At 48.6% G+C, this 24,816-nt stretch overlaps 1 protein-coding gene across 1 annotated transcript in view; it reads right to left on the bottom strand.

Moving 5' to 3' along the window:
• Window positions 1-1,977: 1,977 nt before the first annotated feature.
• The window catches only part of MNT (MAX network transcriptional repressor), a 62,950-nt gene continuing 40,111 nt past the window's right edge, over window positions 1,978-24,816 (bottom strand). The window contains exons 5-6 of the mRNA XM_081173026.1: window positions 6,683-6,875; window positions 1,978-3,661 (exon numbers count right to left, since the gene is read on the bottom strand). Of these exons, the coding sequence (XP_081029152.1) occupies window positions 2,940-3,661; window positions 6,683-6,875 (915 nt within the window). The 3' untranslated portion in view covers window positions 1,978-2,939. The remainder of the gene's footprint in view (window positions 3,662-6,682; window positions 6,876-24,816) is intronic.

Genomic DNA, 24,816 nt, shown 5'->3' with positions numbered 1-24,816 from the left:
TGAGCCTAGAACTTGCTGATTGTAAGGTCGGCGGTTCGAATCCCCATGACGGGGTGAGCGCCCATTGTTCGGTCCCTGCTCCTGCCAACCTAGCAGTTCGAAAGCACGTCAAAAGTGCAAGTAGATAAATAGGTACTGCTCCGGCGGGAAGGTAAACGGCGTTTCTGTGCGCTGCTCTGGTTTGCCAGAAGCGGCTTAGTCATGCTGGCCACATGACCTGGAAGCCGTCTGCGGACAAATGCCGGCTCCCTCGGCCAGTAAAGCAAGATGAGCACCGCAACTCCAGAGTCGGCCACGACTGGACCTAATGGTCAGGGGTCCCTTTAAGTGATTTATTCATTGAGTGTGGCTTTCTGAATCTACTGCCAATTTCACTGCATGACTCCCAGGCTCTACTCTCATTTGAGAGGGGGGAGAAAGGAAGCATCTCTTACTTTGTAAGAACCCAGGAGACCTGTTGGATCAGGCCATTGGTCTATCTAGCACAGCCTCCTGTTCAGTGGCAAACCAGGTATCTGGGAAAAACAAAACCTGAGTACAACAGAGATCTCTCTCCTCCCATGGTTTCCACGCACAGATATTCACAAGCATACTGAAGCCGCCATCGCAGCTAGTAGTCACTGACAGTGTTATCCTCCACGAATCCTTTTTTTGGTAGCCATCACTGCCTCTTGTGGGAATCAAACCACTAGTTCAACTACACATTGTGCGTAGTCCTTTTGGCCCGTCCCGAATCTGTCAGCACTGAGTTTCATGAATGTCCACGAATTCCGGCACTATGATAATTGGAGAAAAACATTTCCCGATCCGTTTTTTACATGCTGCACATTAACTTCATACAATTCTATCATGTTCCCCTCCCCACCACCTCCAAAATCTGGAACAACAATGTTACAGCCCCCTCAAAAGAAAAAGAAAGAAGTAATTTGAAAGAACAGAGACTACACATGCCATTTGAACCGTTCAGCGGTGTCTGGGAAGGAAACCAAGCCTGGCATTTTAAAATTCTGTCTTAGGGTTTGACCTGAAAATTTGACTACTCAGAATCATAGCTGCCAACGTTTCCCTTTTTTTAAGGGAAATTCCCTTATTCCGAATAGGATCCCTTGCAAGAAAAGGGAAATGCTCAGAATCTCCAAGGAAATGAGTACTATCCTATCTAGGGGAGGAGCCAAAAGCAAGAGTGGGAGGAGCTTGTTATCAGCTGCTCATAGCTCCGCCTTCCGCGTTCTTGAGGCCCCGCCTCGGAGGCAACCAGCCAAAGCCTCTCTCTCTCTCCCCGCAGAAATGTTGAAGAGCCTTGGGCCCCACTGGGCTGTGCTCCTTCCCTAAAAAGCTCCACTCTTCTAAGGTTAATATGCCTGGCAGATCAAAGTTGAACGAGGAAGCATCCCGTGTCCCCCCCCCCAAAAAAAAACACCCCTGGAAGAACAACAACAAAAGCCACACATCGAGGCCACTGGGTACTTGGCAGGGAATTCTCAACTTTCCCTGCAGCCACAGATCCGAGAGTATGGCACAGCATGGTCCTCATCTTCAGAGGGAATGTGGGTCAACCAGGTGTCCCTTTCTACTATCCAGCGGCTCTTTATTTTCGCTTTCAACCTGTTTAGGCCCTAGGCTTTGAAAAACACATTGAAAAATGCAGCAACTTATGAGGTTGTCATCTCAGAGGGGAAATCGAGGCACCGTAAACCCCACTGAAGTCTCTCACATCCCAGTGTCCGCTTGCTGGGACAACTTGATTATCTCTTCCAGTAATCTGAATGGGGCCATGGCAACCTCAGCCGGGTTGAATACACAGCAGCAGAATTCGACTGCCCCCCCCACCCTCAATCCATGCAGAGAGAAAGTAACATTATTGCAAATCGTGCATGTTTAAAAATAATAATAAAAAGCGGAAAAGGAACAAAGGCGAACACAGCGAGTAATTTATAAAACGAGACCCTTTAGGAATTACAACAACAAAAAATCCAGTTGTGTGCAATTTTTTCTCTCTCCTTTTATTAGACAGAGGGTTTCCTTAAAATGCCAGTAACAAGTCACAGTGATTATTGATGGTTGAACTGAAATGCAAATATACGGAAAGGAAAAAAATACTGCAACATGTCGCGTATGTTTTTTTTTTTAGTTTAAATATGGTTTTACCCTGGTCCACCAAACCATCTGTCTTTGAAAGATGCTCATTTAAAAAGGATAACTCTGTCTTCTCTTTCCAAAAGGAAGAGATTATTGTTTGTTTTGTTGTTTTTTTTCAAATTTTCTGTTAACGTGTCTAATATTCCTGCAAGGGGAAAAAAAAAGCAATCAGCCTTCTCAACGGCCTTCATTTGATAACAATATTTATATATATATGTAGCTATAGGCAGGTAGATATATATATAAATATATAATATATATATTTCTATGATTCTCTTCTTCTTCCTCTTCTTAATCTATGCAAAGTCTCTCCATAAAGAGATCAGCCATTTTTTTTTAAAAAAAACAAACCTACAAAGAAGCAACACATTTAAAAAAATAAAAATAAAAATAAACAGGGTAGGGGGAGGGAAGGGGAAAAAATGTCTTAAGAACATTATTATAGTCATACTTCGTTGATTACATGGAAAAAAAGGGGGGGATTAATAATCACTAAGTAGGACTGTTCATTAAATGTTCTGATTGGGGGAAATTCAAGTGCAGTAGCAGGACCTGGTTTTTCTCAATTACCAGGTTGCCTAATAGAAATCAAGAAAGGGGAAAGCGGGAGGAGAAAGAAGAAAAGAACAGCGTGTGTGTTGTGTGTGTCTTTTAATCTTTTTTTTTCCTGTCCCCACCCCCCTCCTCCCCAGACCTGTTGCACCCTCCCCTCTTCCTCCTCCTCCCTCCTCACTTCACAACGGGGGGGGGGGGCACGCAGTTTGGAATGTATGGAGTTTCGGCCGGGCGCCCGGCGGTCCCTAAGCCAGCTTCAAGGTGCTCACTGGGAACGAAGGCATGGTGACCATGGTGACGGGGTTCAAGACCGTCTGCCCCACCAGCTGCGGGTGGTGCACCACCTGAGTCCCGACGGCCGGCTTGGCCATGACGGCCGGCTGCCCCAGGCCGGCCGTCCCGTTCACTTGCTGGTGAGAGATGGTGTGGGCGATGTGGCTGACCACCGGCTGGCTGACCGCCACGGGCTGTGGGTAGAGGGGGAGCTGCTGGCCCAGGTGCGCCACGTGGTTGAGGGCGGCCGGGTGCACCGTGATGTGGCCGATGGGCTGGGCGGCGGCCGTGAGCTGGACCGGGCTGGAGGCGGAGGAAGGGGCAATGTGCGCAATGTGCTTGCCCGGCGGCCCCTGCAGGACGTGGTTGACAGTCTGGATGACGGAGGCATGCGTGGTGGCCGTGTGGGCGATAACAGTCGATTGAACGGTGGAGGCCGCCACCAGGTGAGTCTGTGCGGGGACGATGGCCTGGGGAGGCACCAGCGCTTGGGGCGGAAGGGGGGGCTGCGCGTGCGGTGGCGGAGGAGGAGGAGGGGCGTGCTTCTGGGCCAGAGGCAGGACGGACGGGTGGTGCGAGGCGGCGATGGGGGGCACCGCCTTCAAGAGCTCGGGGTGCTGGCGGTGGGACAGCTTTGGCAAGGAGTTCGCCGGTCGGTCGTCTTCCATGTCTTCGTCCATGTTGTCTTCACCCTCTGTGGAGAGGACAAAACGGGGGCACATGTATTTATTACAGTCATACCTCGGGTTACAGATGCTTTGGGTTGTGTTTTTTCGGGTTACGGACCGCCCAAACCCAGAAGTACCGGAATGGATTACTTCCGGGTTTCGGCGGTCGCGCATGTGCAGACGCACTAAATCATCCTTTGCGCATGCGCAGAAGTGCTGAATGGCAACCCTCGCGTGTGCAGAAGCACTAAATCACGCTTTCCGCATGTGCAGAAGCGCCGAATGGCAACCTACGCATGTGCAGATGTGCCGCTGTGGGTTGTGAACGTGCATCCCGCACAGATCACGTTCACAACCCGAGCGTCCACTGTACATGTTTGAAATTTTTATTTTTTTTTGGAAATAATTTTTGATTTTACAAATATAAAATTCTAGCAATGCAACCACACCCACCCACATTTAAAGATTCCTCCGAATCTCTGGACTTCCCACCTTCCCTTTCACATGGGTCCTATTATCAAACCTTTTCTACTGCATCTTTTTCAATAGTCCGTATTTTGTATAACTCCGTTATCTCCATAGTACTTGCTCTGTGTTTGAAAAGAGGCACATTTTGCGCAAGGCTATCGACCGCTTGGGACCAAGTGAAGATGCTTGGCGTCTCCACCCTCTGGAGGTGTGTGCCTGAGGATCACTGAATCGCGACTGTTTTCACACACTAATGCCACATCCTGTAGAATTATATCAGTTCTTTTTTATCTGTAAAATCGGAATGGATTTCAGGAACCACCATGTTTTTTTCTCTGCAGCCTGAGCAGGAGCAGTGAAAAGCTTTACAGTTCATTGTTGCAGCTTCTCTTCACATACCCCACCCCACTGCCCTGCTGACAGCTGCAAAGAATACTTTTACGTTATGAATGGTCCGTGTCACCATTAAGAAAAAGAGGTCGGAATAGGCCAGTGTGAGTGTGTGTGTGTGGATGGACTGTCCGTGGATAGAGTGACTTTTCTCATCTTTCATAACCTAGCTCGAGGCTGGCCACTGAACTAGCCAGATGTTTAACTGAGAATCAATCACAGTCAGCCCATCATTTGAAAGGTAATTTCACCTTGCCCAAAAATGGCAACTAGGCATTCCGTTCTGGTCACCTAGCTTATATATCTGAGTTTCTAACACTGGTGTGTATCCTCACTCTTTCTGACAAAGGAGCCCAGATGTGGCACACAGTGAAAATTCCTGAAGTTTGGAGGTTCTAGCAAGGGAGCGCAGCTATCGTATACCCTTGACCGAAGAACGGTACACTCCTTCTATCTGGGATGGTCGTCCTCTTCCACCGAGCGCGCAGCTTCGGGAGGGACGCACATGGAGCGGTGAGGGAGGAAGGGGACACCCGCCTAGCCAGCCAGATCAGCCGAATGAACCCTGGCGATCAATGGGGTGACAGATGTCGCAGCCAGATCGCCCTCACATCCAGGAAAGGACCCTGAGGGTCATCTAGTCCAACCCCCTGCAATGCAGGAACCTTTTGCCCGATGTCGGACTCGAACCCTTGACCCTGTGATTAAGTCTCATGCTCTACCAACTGAGCTATCCCAGCCTCAGCCTCTACTTAAAAGGCTTGTTAGAAGGTGAAGGTCTTCAGAAGACACCAGAAACAGACAACAGAGATGGTGCCTGTCTAATGATGGCATCTGCAGATGTTCACCTGCCAAGCACAGTGATCTGTAAGGTATATTACAAGGGGTGAGATAATTTTTCAGGTATTCTGGCACCAAGTTTCCACACTAAAACCAGCACCCTGATCTTAGCGCAGTAGCTAATTGGCAACAACTGGTATCACTGCCTCTCTGGCACAATGGAACATGAACATACGAACTTCATCGTGTCCGAAAGTTACAGACAGTCACTTCCTGGCGTAGTCAACAGAGACTGCACCACCCCCGTCATGAGATGGGAAATGTGTGTTTGGGCTGCACCACTTCAGAATCCATATAAAAAAACAAATCTAAAAAATGTATTTCATTCCTGCTCACAGAAAGCTAATAATATACACTGAGGTCCAGTGCCAAGGGCCTTCTGGCGGTTCCCTAGCTGCGAGAAGCCAAGTTACAGGAAACCAGGCAGAGGGGCTTCTCGGTAGTGGCGCCCGCCCTGTGGAACGCCCTCCCACCAGATGTCAAAGAGAAAAATAACTACCAAACTTTTAGAAGACATCTGAAGGCAGCCCTGTTTAGGGAAGCTTTTAATGTTTAATAGGTTATTGTATTTTAGTGTTTTGTTGGAGACCGCCCAGAGTGGCTGGGGAAACCCAGCCAGATGGGTGGGGTATAAATAATAAATTATTATTATAAATTATTATTATTACTATTATTATTATTATTATTATTATTATTATTATTATTATTATACAAGGGGAAAGTATTCTGTCACCCTGAGAAGCTAGTTTTCTACCTCCAGGGAATTTGTTTGCAGGAAGGAGCATTAAAATCATGCGAGCCTGAAACGGTATAGCCTCAGACATGGCAGCTGGGGAGGGGGCCAGAGGAGGGGAGTTTTCCTGGATGGTTTTTGAACTGCTTTTGGGGCATGTGCAGAGCTGCTTGCATACCATAGTGGGCTGGCCCTGGATGGGAGTTTAGTACATGGTTCAGAATGCAGCCAACTGCGCAGAAGAACATAGGAAGCCGTCTTATACAGACACACCAAAGACCAATCTAGCTTGGGAGCTGCCTATGCTTCCTGGCGGTGCCTCTGCAGGATTTCAGACAGGATTTCAACTGGAGATCCCAAGGAGTGGAACCTGGGACCTTCTGCACGCGAAAGATAGCTCAGTTTTCCAGGAGCACTCAAGCTGGCAGAGCATGAGACTCTTCATCTCAAGGTTGTGGGTTCGAATCCCAGGTTGGTCCCTTCCATCTCTACGATTCTACAAAGCAGGTGCTCTACCAATGAGCTACAGCCGTGAGCGCATCTCTGTGTGCCCCGCCACCCCCAAAAATCAACCCGCCACACCACCGGGCCCCGCTGGGCAGCATTTCGGACGCACCTGACGCAGTCGAGGTAGACGCTTGATCGTCCTCCGGCTGAACCGTCTGCCGGATAATCCGGTCGATCTCCAGGATATCCATCCACTGGCTGAGCTCGTGCTTCAGGTCCGCCAGCCGCTGCTGCGTGGCGATCTTCTCCCTCGCCAGCCGCTCCATCTCGTGCTCGTACTCCTTCTCCTTGCGCTTCAAAGTCTGCAAAAAGGACCCGGATAAAGTAAGGAGACCTGCAGGAGGAAAGGAGGGCCACAAAGGCAGAACGACAGATTTAAACCCCCCCAAAAACTGGGGTTGGGGGCAACATCTCTGGAACTCACTATACCCTTTGGGGATTCGCCAAAGCTTGTGCCTGAGCACGCTGGGAAAACAGCAAAGGTTTCGCACTCAGCACTGCTTCTCTTTCCGTGGAGGAAGTGGAAATCTTTGGGCTGCAAAACCCTAGACACAGCAGAGGAAGAGTCTGGAAATCTTTTTTAAATCACTCAGAAAACTGTCTGCTGCAACAAAGCCTGCAACCCAATCCGAAGCATGCATAACTAAAATAAGCAGCGTATTCCTTCGCTGCTTAACCCCCTTCCCACCCGCTTCGCCTGTTGTTTCTCCTGTGTTGAGTTTTACAAAGTGTCTCGGGGCAGAGATCTGCCCTGCTTGTGCGTTGCAAAAGTACTATAAACACTGACGGTACCATATGAAAACGAAAGCCAATCGATGAATACTAGTAACAGAAACGCAAACAACAGGAGGGGAAGAAAGGGAGGAGATTTTTAAATCAGGGGTCAGCAATATATGAGGAGACAACATAAAGAACTGGACTCATTGGCAGGATTTGAGTAAACAATCACAATTGTATATAATAATAATAAAAAAATAAATTATATGTATTGGGAAAATTTTGGGGAAACAATACGCAGGGTGAACAATATGGAAATAAAACAAAATGGGAGTATGAGGGAAGTCCAGGGGAGGGGGTAGGAAAATACGGAAAACTGTTAGAGAAATATTGTTAGAGGATGTATACAGAGAAAACCAATAAAAAATATTTAAAATCAATCAATCAATCAATCAATCAATCAATCAATCAGGGGTCAGCAAACATTTTCAGAAGGGGGCCGGTCCACTGTCCCTCAGACCTTGTGGGGGGGGGGGCCAGACTATATTTTGGAAAAAAATAATGAACGAATTCCTATGCCCCACAAATAACCCAGAGATGCATTTTAAATAAAAGCACACATTCTACTCATGTAAAAACACGCTGATTCCCAGACCGTCGGTGGGACTGAGAAGGCGATTGGACTGGATCCAGCCCCCAGGCCTTAGTTTGCCTACCCATGTTTTAAATGCTGCAAACACACCAGCGCTTCTGCATAGGAAAGAACAGGCATCCCCAAACTTGGACCTCCAGCTGTTTTGGGACTACAACTCCCATCATCCCTAGCTAACAGGAGCAATGGTCAGGGATGATGGGAACTGTAGTCCCAGAACAGCTGGAGGGCTGAGTTTGGGGATGCCTGGGTCCGCGTATGTTAATCGCCATCACATGGGTGATGGGACATGCGGCAAGGAAGCCTCGCCAAATCACAGCTTCCTAGATTGCACAAATGTAGAGGAAGGGTGCGAGAGGCAGCATGGTTACCATGAGGGGCAGTGTGGTGTCGTGGTTAGAGCGCTGGGCTAGGACATGTGAGGACTGGGTTTGAATCCCTGCTCAGCCACGATGCTCATTGGGTGAGCTTGGGCCAGTCATTGCCTCTCAGCCTTCTCTATCTCACAGGGTTGTTGTGAGAACCAAGTGAGAAGGGGTGCAGGAGAGCCATTGAAAGCAATGGAACTAAATAAAGACACAATTTATACACAGAAAAGACCCGCTGAAATCAACAGACCCGCTGAGCAGGAGATAAACTTTGGATACAAGCCAGTGTGTTTTAGCACAAAGGCACAACAAAGAATCCCAATGACACACAATTAGCTGATAATTGGGGTGGGAGAAAGATAAATACAGTACTAGCTCTCAGGGATGCTTTGGGGAGGCTGTTCCCAGATTCCCCCTCCATCTTGGGGCATCCCTCTGAATTCTCCCGTTTCTGCAACGCTCTTCACACACTGAGAATGCAGAATTTCCCCCAGCTCAAACCTGTACCCTATAAAGCACAGAAAGATCAAGGAGGCAAATTCCTAAAAGCAGGAAAGCCTGGCTTCGGAAGGGCTGCGTGGGGCTCTCTCTGGCAGCCACGGCCCTGGAAGGTGGCGGAGGGAAGGGGGTTGGCGGCGCTGCTGGGCAAAGCAGCCAGAAAAGGATGAGATCAGACCTCTAGTTGCACGTGACCAGAAGATTCTGCTTCTCCGCCACTGCGGTCTAAGCGGCAACTCCAGGAGCCCGGCTAATGAAGTGGGAGGTGCGTTTATACTGTGGAGAGGTTTGCGGGAAGGGGAACCAGACTTTGAGCCCCTCTCTTGCACCCTTCGCGTTCCCCATCTGGGGTGGGGAGAGGAAACTCGTGTTATTTGAAAACAATAATAAAACCGCTTCCAAAAAATAAAGTGTTGAAGGTGTCCGTGGGAAGCTTCCTGGTGCAGAGTTAGGCCACTGGTGTCCCCTCCTCCCTTCCTCCCATTGTTAATGCTGTACTGCCAGGGTTTCTCAGAGCTGGGAAGGAACCCAAAGGTCATCTAGCTCAACCCGCTTCATGCAGGGTGCAGTCCAGATTCTGCTACGGCACCTCCAGTGAAAGGGAGCTCAGCGCCTTCTGCCCCCTGCCTGGACAAGCACCCCCAAAATGAAAAGACAGAATGTGTTTGTGCGCGAGTTCCCCCTCCCCACTGTGCCCATTTTCCTGAGCATCTAAACGAAGGCAATTTGAAAACAGAAACTGTCCATACGCTTGGGAAACAAGGGGGCAGGGAGAGAGAATTAAAGGAGGTTTTTATTTGTGAATCAAATTGGTGCAGGGTAGATTCAATACTAGACAGCATCTTAAAAAGCAGAGACATCACCTTGCCAACAAAGGTCCGTATAGTTAAAGCCATGGTTTCCCCAGTAGTGATGTATGGAAGTGAGAGCTGGACCATAAAGAAGGCTGATCACTGAAGAATTGATGCTTTTGAATTATGGTGCTGGAGGAGACTCTTGAGAGTCCCATGGACTGCAAGAAGATCAAACCTCTCCATTCTTAAGGAAATCAGCCCTGAGTGCTCACTGGAAGGACAGATCGTGAAGCTGAGGCTCCAATACTTTGGCCACCTCATGAGAAGAGAAGACTCCCTGGAAAAGACCCTGATGTTGGGAAAGATGGAGGGCACAGGGAGAAGGGGACGACAGAAGACGAGATGGCTGGATAGTGTTCTCGAAGCTACCAGCATGAGTTTGACTAAACTGCGGGAGGCAGTGGAAGACAGAAGTGCCTGGCGTGCTCTGGTCCAGGGGGTCACAAAGAGTCGGACATGACTAAACAAATAAACAACAACAACAGATTCAATACTGGCCCAGCCCTCGCTCAAACTAGCCAACCTTCAAATTTGGATTGTGCTTTTTTCAGACTCTGCTCGCTTGACCGAATGCTCCTGTACGCAAACATTATACAAATATCCTTGAATAAAGAAAGCCAGCATGTCAGGGAAAAGGATGCACACACATTCTCTGGGATGCTTGCCTTCTACGTGCAGGGGTTTTATTTTCTTATTTTGCATATGGGGAAGAAGCGTTCCAGCATGCTGCCCGTAGGCTGAGGCGATACAAGCCAAGACACATGTGGCTTGCAGCCTCAGTAAGAACTAGGCCCTTGAAGGGAGGGAGTAATGGATTGGGCAGGGATGGCGGCACTTACAACTTGGCTTGTTTACCGAGATCGCCCAACGCTATACGCTTTGCTGCACCAGATCAGGGCACATGCATGGACTGGTTTTGCACCAGCAGGCTGAAGCAGAGGGTTTTTCCCTCCACCCTGGGGAGGTGCCCTCTCGCAGGGTTGCAAAGATGCTTTTCAAAAAAAAACCCCACTTCGCGAAATCTAAGCCTACAGGCATTCTGCAGAAAACCCTCGCGAGGGAACGGCAGCGGTACACAATTAGCAAGAGCGAGAAAGATGCTTTCAAAACACACACCTAAAAAAAACAACACTTTCCTGCCAGTGTCTGCAAAGTGCTGGAAAAGTGGACTTTTAGCTTTAATTGCCCGTCATCCTGAACGACCCCCAAATTCAAGCAATGTCCCCTTTACACTCTGCCAATGGACAGGCACCCGATCCTGGTTTTTGCTGAGTCATGCATTCCCAGGAGGCTCCGGGACAGACGCCCTGCAGGAAGAGAGTCAGAAACCCCGGCCTTCCCTCCAGCTAAACTCTGTCACCAGCCTCAGCCTCGCCCCTCTCCCTCCCGGGAAAAACAACTTGACCACGTGCTATTTCCCCACAGCTGCCCTCCTCACGCAGCAGACTCCAACTGGCACATTGATTCTGCCGCCAAATCAGAGAGAGGGTTGCCTGCCCATGAAGGTTGTGCTTACTAAACACAAGCGAGCAGAATGCATGAGCACTCTGCCCAGGAAACTCTCCTCCGCTCTCGAGGGCTGATCCTCAGTGGGTAAGTGGTGGGGAAGTGGATACAGAATTGGCTGGAGCCCAAACGGTTTGGAATCAAAGCAGGGAAAGTGCTTTGCAGGCCCCAGACAAGCAGGTGGTTGTTGGGGCTTTCAAAGCGTTGCAACCGCTACTATGCTATAAGATCCACTATCCTGTAATACTACATATGAGCCTGTTCTACTGATGAAGCCTAGGATGGCGAAACAAGACTAATATTCTGGAAATCCTCATCTTAGACTCTGTGAAAGGATTCTGTGGAACTGTAACAACCCTTCATGTGGATTATTGGACTCTATGAACCGACAGGTGAAACAGACACTTATACATGTATGGACCTTGTTATGTACTGAAGTTCTCACCCTCGGCCAGCAGGGGGATACTGTAGATAGTTGTCACTCAGGTCCACATATGCAAATAAGGGATTGAAAGTGACGTTCAGTGATTGGATAGTTACAGAAAGTTGTTACAGTTGCGTTGTAGTGGAGCTCTATATAAGCAGGCTGGCTGAACCCTTCAGTTCAGTTCTGTTCTGGCCTGTGAATAAACAAGAGCTGATTGAAGAATCGCTGTGTCATCTGGTATGTTCACCCACGACTTAACAGACTTTATGCATGAACTGACTAGCGCATGAACTGATCCACTGGGTCTTCTGCTTTTTTCGTTGAACTTTATGAGACTTCTGTTGAAATCTACAATTTGATACAATGAATAGTATACCTTATTTATTCAAAGTACAGCCGGTTACATCGTGTGTGTTTATTAAGTATGTTTCACGTAACCATAGGTTTGTTGTTGTTTTGGGGAAGAGGATACAGCATTGGCTGGAGCTGCCTGTGCCCGAATGGTTTGGAATCGAAGCAGGGAAAGTGCTTTGCAGGCCCCAGACAAGCAGCCGGTTGTTGGGGCTTGCAAAGCGTTGCATGACATCAATGTGACCAATGGGTGGGAAGGTGAACCACTGAGTGGGGGTGGAGGGGTCTGCTTTACCAGCACCAATTGAGAAATACGCTGGCAAAGCAGCACCGGGCAGGATTGGACTCTCCACCCACCGGCTGATGAGCGGAGACTTCAATCCTGCTCTCTCTGCGTGGGTCTGCTTTGCCAGTGCATTCCTTGCAGGGGTTGTGCTGGCAATACTGGACAGCTCAACTGGTTAGAGCGTGGTGCAGATGAACACCAAGGTCGCAGGATCAATCCCCATATGGGACGGCTGCATAGTCCTGCATTGCAGGGGGTCAGACTAGATGATCCCCAAGGTCCCTTCCAGCTCTACAATTCTATGATTCTGTGATACAGACCCCAGCAGGAGAGAAGCATGTCCCTCTCCCTATATGGGTTCTAGGGAAATGGCCTCGCAGGATGAATGTTCTCCACTTGGCTTTAGCAGAGCAGTGCAATACAGTGGAACCTCGGGTTACGAACCATCCTCCTAACGAACGCTTCGGGTAACGAGCTCCACTAACCCGGAAATAGGTGTTCCGGCTAGCGAACTTTGCCCCGGGATGTGAGCGCAAGTCGCGCGGCGGCAGCGGGAGGCCCCATTAGCGAAAGCGCGCCTCAGGTTAAGAACGGTTTCGGGTTAAACCCCGACAAAAGAACAGTGGCAAGAGAAATTGATGAACTATGCAGAACTGGCAAAATTGACATACAAATTGCGAGATAAGGACAATTGCGACTTTAAAGAAAAATGGGAACTTTTTACAAATTACTTAAAAAGACAACAAAATGAACTGGACTCTTTGGCAGGTTTTGAATTAACACACACAAATTTAGTGAGGGATAACATAGTAGATAGAAAATATAAGGATGTATACAATTTTATAATATGCAGAGAACAACATGAATTGAGAAATCAGATTGAGGAGCTGAGGGGAGGGGGGAAAGGGGGAGAAATAATGAAGATTATTTGTTTTGATAATTTGTTATGTTGAAATTGTTAATAATTTTTATTTTTTAAAAGAACAGTTTCGGGTTAAGAACAGACCTCCGGGACAAATCAAGTTCATAAACGGAGGTACCACTGTATTTTGCAGGCTGGCAACTGTGCATGTGGCTCTTCCCAACCTTGCTTTATCCTCACAACGACCCCGCGAGACAGGCCAGGCTGAGAGACGCTGGCTGGCCCAAGGTCCAAGCCCAACACTCTAACCATTGTACCACAGTGGCTCTCCAAAAGCACAACCGGGGATTCAAACTCAGAGACTCTGGATCCCCACCTACAGCCACTTTTACCCACTGTGCTCTTCTGAGGCACAAGGTGCATTTGCTGTTCCCCCCAATATTCCCACTTGGCCCCTGGATGCTTGCGCAGAGAAGAGTACGGCCCTCAGTCCCCACCTCTGGTCTTATTATGTGTCCCCCAGGATGCCAGGGATAGGGAGAGAGAGAGAGAGAGAGAGAGAGAGAGAGATAAAAATACTAAAATGCTGGGAGGTGGCAGAGATTGAACCCAGGACCTTGTGGCAGCTCAGCTGGGGCAGCACACACTTTGCATGCAGACGTTACCAGGATCCGAGCGAACCAGCCTCCCTGCCAAGGTTCCCTTTCCGGCTTGGCTGATCCGGAAAGCTCCCTAAAGGAAACGACGGACACGGCAAACACGTACGTGCCGTAGCAGGACAGGGTGGCTAGGTCCGCAACTGGTGGAATCCTCAAAGCAGCTAGACTAAGGAAGCTTTCCCCCCCCCCCCATGGCTCCCCCCTCTCCTGCTCTCTCTAAGGAAAGACAAAGGTTCGAGTCAGCTGTGGCCTCCTCCTCCTCCTCCCCCCGGGGAAACCATGTGGGGGACTATCTGCGGAGAGCCTCCTCCTCCTGGCGGCTGCAGAAGGCAGCTTAATCTTTATCCTGGTACCAGCGGCTTGCAAAACTCTTTATCAGAGCCTAAACCTTCCTAACCCCCCGCCTCTCATTTCTATTAGTCTGACAAATAGGGAAAGTGGGTCAAAAGGCAGGGAAAGAGGGGGGGTTGGGGGCTGGAGGGGAGCACTCCAGGCACGGTGACATTCCCAGATCGTGGTTGGCACAGTGCGGCGGCAAATGCCACTTTTAATGGGTATTACAGGCCCAGCAGGGACGCAGGTGGCGCTGTGGGTTAAACCACAGAGCCTAGGGCTTGCTGATCAGAAGGTCGGCGGTTCGAATCCCTGCGACGGGGTGAGCTACAGTTGCTCGGTCCCTGCTCCTGCCAACCTAGCAGTTTGAAAGCACGTCAAAGTGCAAGTAGATAAATAGGTACCGCTCCGGCGGAAAGGTAGACAGCGTTTCCATGCGCTGCTCTGGTTCGCCAGGAGCGGCTTAGTCATGCTGGCCACATGACCCGGAAGCTGTATGCCGGCTCCCTCGGCCAATAAAACGAGATGAGCGCCACAACCCCAGAGTCGGTCACGACTGCACCTAATGGTCAGGGGTACCTTTACCGTTTTACAGGCCCAGCATTTTGACTCAAGGGGGTTTAATAGTCTTGTGGACAAAGGGGATCGCTTTCTTCAATACCAACTTTTTGGTTTCTGAGATTCGTTCCAATTGAGCAGATGAAATAGAACAGAAAGAATTTGACAGGATGTGGCATTAAGTGTGTGAAAACCAGTCGAGATCCAGGGATCCTCAGGGATGCACCTCCAGATGGTGGAGATGTCAGGAATTATCCTGGTGCCCGGGCATCTTCACCTGGTCACAAGTGGCCATAGCCAGGTGCAAAATGCGCCTGGTGAATTTCAAAAGCTGAGCCAGTTGCACTCTCTCTTGGATAACCCCTGAAGGAATATTTAAGACAATAACAGCTACGCTGGCTCGAATGGGAGGGAATCCAAAATACACAGTACAGCGAAAACACCTTTATAAAGTCTGCTACCAAAGTGTGACAAAACCGTGAGCAAGCTTTAGAGTCCCCCAGAACTCTTCATCAGGGGGTTCACACACACACAAAACACATCAGGTGTTTGCTAAGTGCAGCACTTCCCTGGAGGGAAGAATCCCATCAAGCATTTGTGATGAGAACGGTGGCAATTTTTAGTTTTTTTAAAAAAAACAAAACAGCAAATACACCGGGGGGGGGGATACACCACGAGGCAAGCTATCACATGGGATTGGGTTGCTATAGCAACAACGCACCTACAGGCTCCGGTTCTGGGAGACTTGGCCGTTGCTTGGGTAGCCACATCTCTCAACTGCATTTTGAACATGGCCTGTTTTCATTTTGTTTTCTCTTTGATAACACGGCCCCAAAGAGCTGATCCTGGCCCGAATGACCGGCACCCCGATTCTGTGTCGCTTGCAGGTGGAGACAGGTGGGTGGGAAAAGCCTCCTTTCACCAAATAAATGAGGGAGATGTGTGTGTGTGTGCGCGCACACACACACACACACACACACACAAATAGCATCAACAAGGATCCTGATGGAATTCTGTGCTGGAATTCCAAAGCTGAGCTGGTTAAATCGTGACCATTTTTTGCTTGCTCTTCCAGCAGGTGGGCAGCGAGGATAAAAAAGAAGAAGAAATGCTTCCTTTTCGTTTCCACAACCCAATTCTGCTACTGGCCTCAATTGTGCCAAGGAAGTCCAGGTAGAGCACGCTTGGGAGCATATTTTGCACACTTTATTCATTGGGGGGGTTGCTGCTGAACCCCTGGGTATCATACTGACCTCCCCCCCAAAAAAAGCTCTGTGTGATTTCACTTGCCCGCCAGAGTGGGTGATATCTGCGGCCCCTCCAGATATTGGGGCAGCCAATTCCCCTCTGCCCCTTGACTAGAGTGGTATGCATGATGGGGGCTGGAGTTTGGCAATGGCCCCGATGCTTGGCCCCGCACCAACACTGGGAAGGAGGAGGAGGTTGAAATGAACCAACCAGTGGCTCGAGGAGGGGATCCACTGCTCCTCTCCAAGGGAAGCAAAGCAGCTGGGCCACCAGACTTCCAAAGCACATGGCTTCCCCCAAAGAAGCAGCTTGCCCTTTGCACAGGTCCAGTTTCCAGAAGCCAAACAAACTACAGCCCCCAGGATTCCATGGGAGGAGCCATGGGCTTTAAATCAGGCATAGGCAAATGTTTTGGGACTACAATTCCCACCGTCCCTGACCACTGGTCCTGTTAGCTAGGGATGATGGGAGTTGTAGTCCCAAAACATCTGGAGGGCCGAGTTTGCCTATGCCTGCTTTAAATGAATGGTGTGTCTCAGCAACATCAGGAGTAGCCAATGTGAACCCCTCAGGTTGCTGGGGTCTCCAGTTTCCATTAGCCCCAGCCAGTGTGGCCAGTACCAGAACCTCTGGTGGCCTCCGCAGCACTCCCCCACCAGCTGGCCCTACAAGAAAGTAGTTTCCGGGTCACCTTCAAAGGTAGCCCCACACAGAGCGGATTGCAGTAATCCAAGCAGGAGATAACCAGAACATGCACCTCTGGCGAGACAGTCTGTGGGCAGGTAGGGTCTCAGCCTGCGTACCAGATGGAGCTGGTAGACACAGAATTGAACTGCACCTCCATGGACAGTTGTGAGTCCAGAATGACTCCCAGGCTACGCACCTGGTCCTTCAGGGGCACAGTTACCCCATTCAGAACCAGCGAGTCCCCCACACGCACCAGCCCCCTGTCCCCCAAGAACAGTACTTCTGTCTTGTCAGGATTCAACCTCAATCTGTTAGCTGCCATCCAGTGGCAGGTCTTCATCCTCTGATCATGGAAGCTCTGTTTAGGCATCATGGCAAGTAAGCTACTGATGAAGTCCAAGTGTTAGAGTGGTGTGGTGGTTTGGGTTCTACACTTCGACCTGGGTTCGAATCCCCACTCAGCCACTGAAGCTCGTATTGTGTGACCTTGGGGCCACTCACTGCCTTCTCAGCCTAACCTACCTCACAGGGCTGTTGTGGGAGTTTTAATGGAGTGGGGGGGAGTGCTTAATCACCTTGAGCCCCTAGGAGAAAAGGCTAACTGCTGGTGGTGGTGGCGGAAGCACCCGTCTGTCTCAAGAGACAATGGAGTGCGCCTCTTCTCTGCGGTGCCCAGACACCAAGACTCACTGACGTAGTCCCAAGGAAAGCAGAGAAAAACATTTGGCACCAGCAATAATAATACTACATGTTGGAATTGCATTTATCCGATTTAAACGCTTTCTCTTTTTGTGCATTTGCCGCCTCAGGCTCCTTTGGGAGGAAAAGCAGGAGCGAAATGTGATAAATAATGAACCCTCTCCCCGAACAATGATCAATTCAGGGGCACCATTTATGCCTCAGTTACCATCTGTCAGGAGACGGAGGAGGAGGAGGCGGCGGCAGCAGCAGCAGCAGTGAGAGAGGGGTTGGGATTCCTCTCTGGCATATGGTTGCGCCTGGGCCAGCCTCTGTGGGTGGGGAAGTCTCTGGATCTGTGAGTCATGGTTTCCCCCTACCCACACACCCAAATGAATCCTGGGAGCCAGCGTGAGAAACTGAGATATGAAAGCTAGGAGCTCAATGGCACCTGAGACCTAGGTTATGGGAACAGCAAGTCTAGGCACACTTTATATATCTATATAACAAGAACACGGAAGCTGAAAATGAATGAACTGCAGTTAAAATATTATGTTCATTTTTCACATGGTCTAGTCCTTCCTCTGCCCACCCCCCTAATATTCTTAAGAGGGTCTCTTCTCCAGTCTACAGAGAGTAGCTGGAAGTGGGGAGGCAGAAAAAAGTCCTCCTTTCCTTCCACTCTGCAGTTTTAATCTGAAATCTTAGGTGCAGCACTGCGCCCAGAGCTCGGAAACGACTCACACTAATGAAATTCCGTGTCCCAAAATGCGCCTAGAACAATAGGAATTTCGAACACAGCTGGGAGCTGTAGCTTTTTAAGGGTGCTCAGATTTCTTAGGAGACCCCCAAGTCCCTACAAGAGCTACAATTCCCAGAGCGGTTTAGCAATCCCTCGCTCTGGGTGGGAAATAGGGGACTCCTACGAACTCCCAGCATCCTCAACAAACTACAGTTCCCAGAATCCTTCAGGGGAAGCCATGGCTGTTTAAAGCTGTATTATAGTACTTTAAATGCATGGTGAGCAGGCAGTGTACATGGTGGAACCACTCATTTAATCTTTGTGACAACCCTGTGAAGCAGGTTCGACTGAGAGGCAGTGACTAGGCTGAAGGTCACTGAGTGAGCTTCCTGGCTGAGTGGGGATTCGAACCCTGCTCTCTCAGATTATATGCTGATGGTACCCTAATAGCTACACCACACCACCTCCCTAGTTATTTATTAAATTGTCACCCCACCTTTCCTCCAAAGGAGCTCAAGGTGACATGAGTCAGCCTTCGCCAACCCGGTGCCCACCAGCTTTTTTTGGGGGGGGGGAATACAACTCCCATCAGCATCAGACAGCTGGAGCTGATGGGACATAGTCCAAAAACAGGTGCAGGGGACCAGCTTGCCAATGGCAGATCTAGATGGTTCTTCCCCTCCCCCCACTTTAATCTGGATTACTGCAATGCGCTCTATGTGGGGCTTCCCTCACGCTTGACCCGGAAGCTGCAGTTAGCGCAGAATGCTGCAGCACGATTGCTGAAAGGAGTGAGGCCTCATCAGCATATAACGCCTGTGCTCAGAAATCTATGCAGGTTGCCGATTTACTACTGGGCCAAGTTCAAGGTGTTGCTAGATATAAAGCCCCTGACAACTTGGGACCAATTGACCTATGAGATCGCCTTACCCCTCATGTCCCCATTTGGCCACGTCACTCGGCAAAACTGGCACTATGGCAGGTGCCACATCAACACCTGTTCCACATCTGTGAGAATTTGACTATTTAATTTGGCATGGCCAAAACTTTGGAACTCCCTGCCTGTTGAGATCAGTGTACTCTGTTAAAAACATTCCTGTTTCAGACAAACCTACCCAGGTGCTTAGAAAACGGAGGCACCGAATTTTTCGCTCCATAAGACGCACCAGACCATAAGACGCACCTAGTTTTTGGAGGAGAAAAACAAGGAAAAAAATATTTTGAATCTCAGAAGCCAGAACAACAAGAGGGATCGCTGCGCAGCGAAAGCAATGATCCCTCTTGCTGTTCTGGCTTCTGGGATAGCTGCGCAGCCTGCATTCGCTCCATAAGACGCACACACATTTCCCCTTACTTTTTAGGAGGGAAACAGTGAGTCTTATAGAGCAAAAAATATGGCAATTTTAATCCATTTAAAAACAACAACAAAAAACTTTCATGTGTCTTAAGGTATGGTTGTGAACTGTTCTTGATTTTACTGTTTTATCTTTTGTAAATCGCTTTGAGGATTTTATTTTATTTTTTAACGACCAAACACTGTATAAACTTTATGAAATATAAATAAATATTCACAGCACCTCTGCGAGGTAGGTGAAGCTCAGAGACAGTGACTATCATCCCCAAGGTCACCCAGTGAGTTTTATGGGCCGAGTAAGGATTTGAATCCGGGGCCTTGACGCACAAGGAGTGTGTTTAAAAGTACCAGACGCCTGGAAAGACTCGCTTTGTTTAAACGCCCTTGCAAGAAGCGCATTTGAGGCAAGGCCCGCCCTGTCACTACTCCACCGCGTGCCCGCATTTAGGACACAGCAGCCTACATTTGTCGCTGTACAAATATTTCCCAGATTTTACAGCCGACTGTAATTAAGTCGCTCGTTCTTGCATCCAAGTAAAGAAAACAAAGCTCTGGGGGCAATTTCCCTCTGCGCCTCGCCTCTGGAAGAGTGCTGCGCTGTGCAATTTGCAAATGGGAGGTTAAAAAAATAGGCCTTATTTAAGAGGAGAAAAGGAGCGGCAATTTGCTCATAAGCGTTCGAGTAGAAGCATGCGGCGCAAGCCACCGAATCGTTCCATGGGCTGCAGAGACCAAGGTGGCCGAATAAAAGGGCCGGGTCATCTCAGGCTGCAGGCGGTAACCGAGAAGAATCCATTCGCTTGAAAATAAAGACCTCTCTGCAGATAGAAAATCAGCACCTCAGGGAGAAACACATCACACAGCCATATTGGGACCAATTTACCTGCAAGATCGCCTTATTTCACATTATGCCCACTCAACCAGAACTGGAACCGTTACAGATGCCACAGAATACCTGTTCTACATTTGTAAGAACTCAATCTTTTAGTGTTCCAGCACCTATATACTGTGGAACTCCCTGCCTATTGAAGTGGGCACTTTCACTGTAGTCTTTGGTGCCTGCTAAAAACATTTTTGATTAGACAAGCCCACCCAGACATGTAGAATGCTGATGTATGTTTTAATCTGTGTTTAGTTTATTGCTTTTAACTTTTTTTAATGTTGTAAATACAGTGGTACCTTGGGTTAAATACTTAATTCGTTCTGGAGGTCCGCTCTTAACCTGAAACTGTTCTTAATCTGAAGCACCACTTTAGCTAATGGGGCCTCCTGCTGCTGCCGCGCCGCTGGAGCATGATATCTGTTCTCATCCTGAAGCAAAGTTCTTAACCCAAGGTACTATTCCTGGGTTAGTGGAGTCTGTAACCTGAAGCGTATATAACCTGAAGCATATGTAACCCAAGGTACCACTGTAGTTGTTTTTAACGGGTTTTTTTGCTGAGGCTTTTCTTGTTTTATTCTCTCTGTAAACGGCAACGAGACATCTGGTCAGATTTCTCTCTCTTTCTCCCTGACACCCACCCACACCCATGTTCAAAATCCACCAGGCGCATTTTACAACCAAGTGAAAATGCTGGGTGCCATCTTGGCACCTGATGTCTCTGGAGGTGCATGTTTGGGGACCCTTGAGATCTTGAACAATACCACATCCTGTAGAACTCTATCCATTGAAATCTGCACAATCAGAATGAATTTCAAGAACCAAAAGATCATATCACAAATATGAATTTTGAGTCGCCTGGCCCAAAAATGGCAACTAGGCATTCTATTTTGGTGACTGTAACCCTGATTTTCCTGATTTTGATGTATGGAAGTGAGAGCTGGACCATAAAGGCGGCTGATCGCTGAAGAATTGGTGCTTTTGAATTATGGTGCTGGAGAAGACTCTTGAGAGTCCCATGGACTGCAAGAAGATGAAACCTCTCCATTCTTAAGGAAATCAGCCCTGAGTGCTCACTGGAAGGACAGATCCTGAAGCTGAGGCTCCAATACTTTGGCCACCTCACGAGAAGAGAAGACTCCCTGGAAAAGACCCTGATGTTGGGAAAGATGGAGGGCACAAGGAGAAGGGGACGACAGAGGATGAGATGGTTGGACAGTGTTCTTGAAGCTACCAACATGAGTTTGACCAAGCTATCGGAGGCAGTGGAAGCATGGCATGCTCTGGTCCATGGGGTCACAAAGAGTCGGACACGACTAAACAACAAAAAAAACACCCTGATTTAAGGAGCCATTTGGTGCCTGGCTTATATATCTGAGATTCTAACACTGACACACACAACCTGCACCATTTGTTGAGGTTTCACCATCCCACAGTCCTCATAAGGTCTAGCAACATGACTAGTCTTCTGTTTATCAAGCAAAAAATCACAGTCACGAAGCACACAAACTCAGCTATAAGTCAACGAAATAAATAAAGGCTGCTATTGGAATCGAGAAAGGAATTATACAAGAGGGCTATTGCTGGGGGGGGGGGGAATGGCCCACCACCAATAAGGTCAAGTCATCCAAATCCCAACCCCATATATTATGATCTAGTTATTTCAAATATTTATGACCTGCCCTCCATCTACACAGACACCAAGGTGGGCTACAATACATAAAGGAAAGCAGACAATAATCTATCTATTTATCTATCTATCTATCTATCTATTTATTTATAGATATAAAATGATAACACGGTAAATAAAGACAGATAAAACACAGCAGCCCAGGTTAGAATTGCCATGTCCCACAATGCAACACCACCGCAAGAACATCGCAGGATTGAGCCCCAGCGCCTGCAAAGAGGCGCATATCCTGCATTCCATATTCTGCATGTGTAAAATAAAGAGGGGGGGGGGAACCCTGCCGGTCTCCTAGGTAACGAAAGCTAGAGTTGCCATAGCAACCGTTTCGTGCAACCGGCTCTTTCAGACAGTGGCGCCGATGGCAGAGAGGTGCCTTCCCTTGATTCTCCAGCCACAGACTGGAAAATACGATTGGGGGGGGGGTGGGTAGGTGGGGGGGGGAATCTCTGCACTACGGTGTCATTAGCATGCAAAGAAGCCGGAGATGGGGGAACCCAGGCTAGACAACACCGGGGTGGCTGGTGCAGGTTTGAATGGCTGGGGGTGGGACTGCGCAGGCCTTTCCGAGCATGATTGCAGGATGGGCTCTCCAACCACAGGTCGCGTGTTCTCTTCTGAGACACCCCCATGAGAAAGCAAACTGGAACCTGCTCACGCGGCCGACTGGAGGTGAAGCTACGAGCCATGGATTTTTCACAGGCAACTCCTAAGTTATGTGGCGGTCTGCACAAGGGCTCCTGGGAGGACACTTGCAAAGGCTTGTGGGATTGCTAGGCGCTGTTTCTGCACCATTTCCATGCTCCTGGGGGGCTTTTCACGCGGCTTCCGGGTTCACAGTGATGCATGTGTGTGAGGTTGCACACATACTGAAAGCACTTAAATGGGGAGTTGCCTGTACTTATTTTTTTATGCTCCCATGAGGAGTGCAGGAGTAGAAAGCCAGCACACCAGGGAGAAAGGTTTTCCGCTTACAGAGAGCTCTGGGGGTGGGGTAGGAACACGATTTCCTTCCCCTTCATCTGCAGCCATCCCATTCTGCCGCGTCACAGAACCGTACAGCTGGAAAAGGACCTCAGAGCTCATCTAGTTTAACCCGCTGCAATGCAGGGATCACAACGTCAGTGTGTAGAGATCTAGGCTGCAGCTGAACATACGCACCACCAGAGATGTACGTATTTATTAAATATTATTCTGCAGCAAAGATTCCAAGAAGAATGCTATCTCTGAGACACACACACACACATAGAGCATTTTGGGTTCAAAACAACCAGAAATCCTATTTCCTTCTGCCACTCCCAGTTTCAGAGTTCTCACAACAATGTCCACATATTTTCAAGCGTTTCTTAACTGGCTTAGTTAAGTAACACCACTGCCTCTAGCAGCTTTTTCCAATCAATGCCTTCGTTATTCTCCTTTAACGATCTGTAATTGTTGCTTATCGCATTTTATTTTTCGTTTTGCCTGCCGGCACATTTGGTTATCACCGCCGTCAAAGAGCAGGATGTAAACAAAACAGCAGCGGGCTAGAAGTTTTCTCTTCTCTTTTGAGAAGGGGAGGTAGGTGATATTCTCTGCACACTTGACACCCGAAAGCAAGTGAAAAAATCCTGCGCCTCCACTAGACACTGACGGAATATAAACATAGCAGAGTTAGAAGAGATTTGTAGCTGATGCATTTGGCTGGCCAGGGCCGGGGGGGGGGGGGGAGCACACTTAGAAATGCTTCCGTGACAGAGAAAGTGTCAGGACTGTGATCTCCATGGCAACCTGCCACGGCCTATTCCAGTTCCTCTCTCTCTTATATATCTCTATTATCGGACCTCAATTGTGCTGCATTTTGCCAGAGCTTTAAAATAACACCAGCACCTTAAGGGAGATGGAAGATGCTTGCACACAAAAGGTCACAAGCTTTGATTGGCTGATCCGCCAACAAAAGCTTTTGACGATTTAACAAAACGAAATGAAAATCTGCAAAGGAATTCCATTTCTGAAGCTGCCTCAGCAATGATGTCATACTGCTCTCTCTATATAAAAAAACCATGCTACAAAGGGCCCTGCTTGGGTCAGACCAAAGTCTGACATTTTCTCCACAGTGGCCGACCAGATGTCCCCCTGCTATGTCAGGTGTGGCCTTTGGCCGCCCTGATGTCACTGAACTACACCTCCCATAATCCCTGGCCACTGGCCATGCTTGCTGGGTATGATGGGAGTTGTAGTTCAGCAACAGCTGGAGACCCAGAGGTTCCCGCACTTGGACGAGGTGATGCTCATGAGCTCTACAAGTCTACTCTCCTCTGTGCCTCAAGACAGGATTACACTTTCCTACATAGGGATAAAGAACCCCCTGGCCCATTTTTAGTGGCGCTTGCTATTAAAATGACCACATGCTTCTTTTCCCCGTTTATTCCTCCCTCTGCTTCCCAGGTCGCACTTCAGATTGTAAGCTCCTCGGGGCGAAGCTGCATGCACACAGATGGACGTGGAAACGAAAAAAAACACCCAAATAAACAAGAATAAAAGTTGAATAGTTGTAGCCAATGCAGCACCAGGTAGCTTGTTCTCTTAGCATGACGATTTATGCTTGCGCAAGAATTCTCCACTCTCTTCCTCCCTCCCTAAAACTGATATGGGGGATTCCCCCAAACCCCCAGAGAGGATTCAGGGAGGGTGTGGGACTTATGCAGAGGAAATGGGAGTTCTGTTGCGCAAATCCTTATGCCAATGGAACAAGTGTATTAGATACCACTAATAGGGTTTTTTAAGGTCAGGAATGGAGATAAATTTTTGGGTTGAGATTTAAAGCCCCACCCAAAAAAACCAAGGAACCCCCCCCAAAAAAACTTTCCAATCCCCCTGAAAAACTAAAATATTTTTGGATTAAGAAGTTTGTTTG

This window comes from Podarcis bocagei, assembly GCF_964188305.1.
Source record: "Podarcis bocagei genome assembly, chromosome: 15".
Classification (NCBI taxonomy): domain Eukaryota; kingdom Metazoa; phylum Chordata; class Lepidosauria; order Squamata; family Lacertidae; genus Podarcis; species Podarcis bocagei.
Note: the sequence above shows the minus strand (reverse complement) of the source record. Positions and strands in the feature narration are given on the sequence as shown.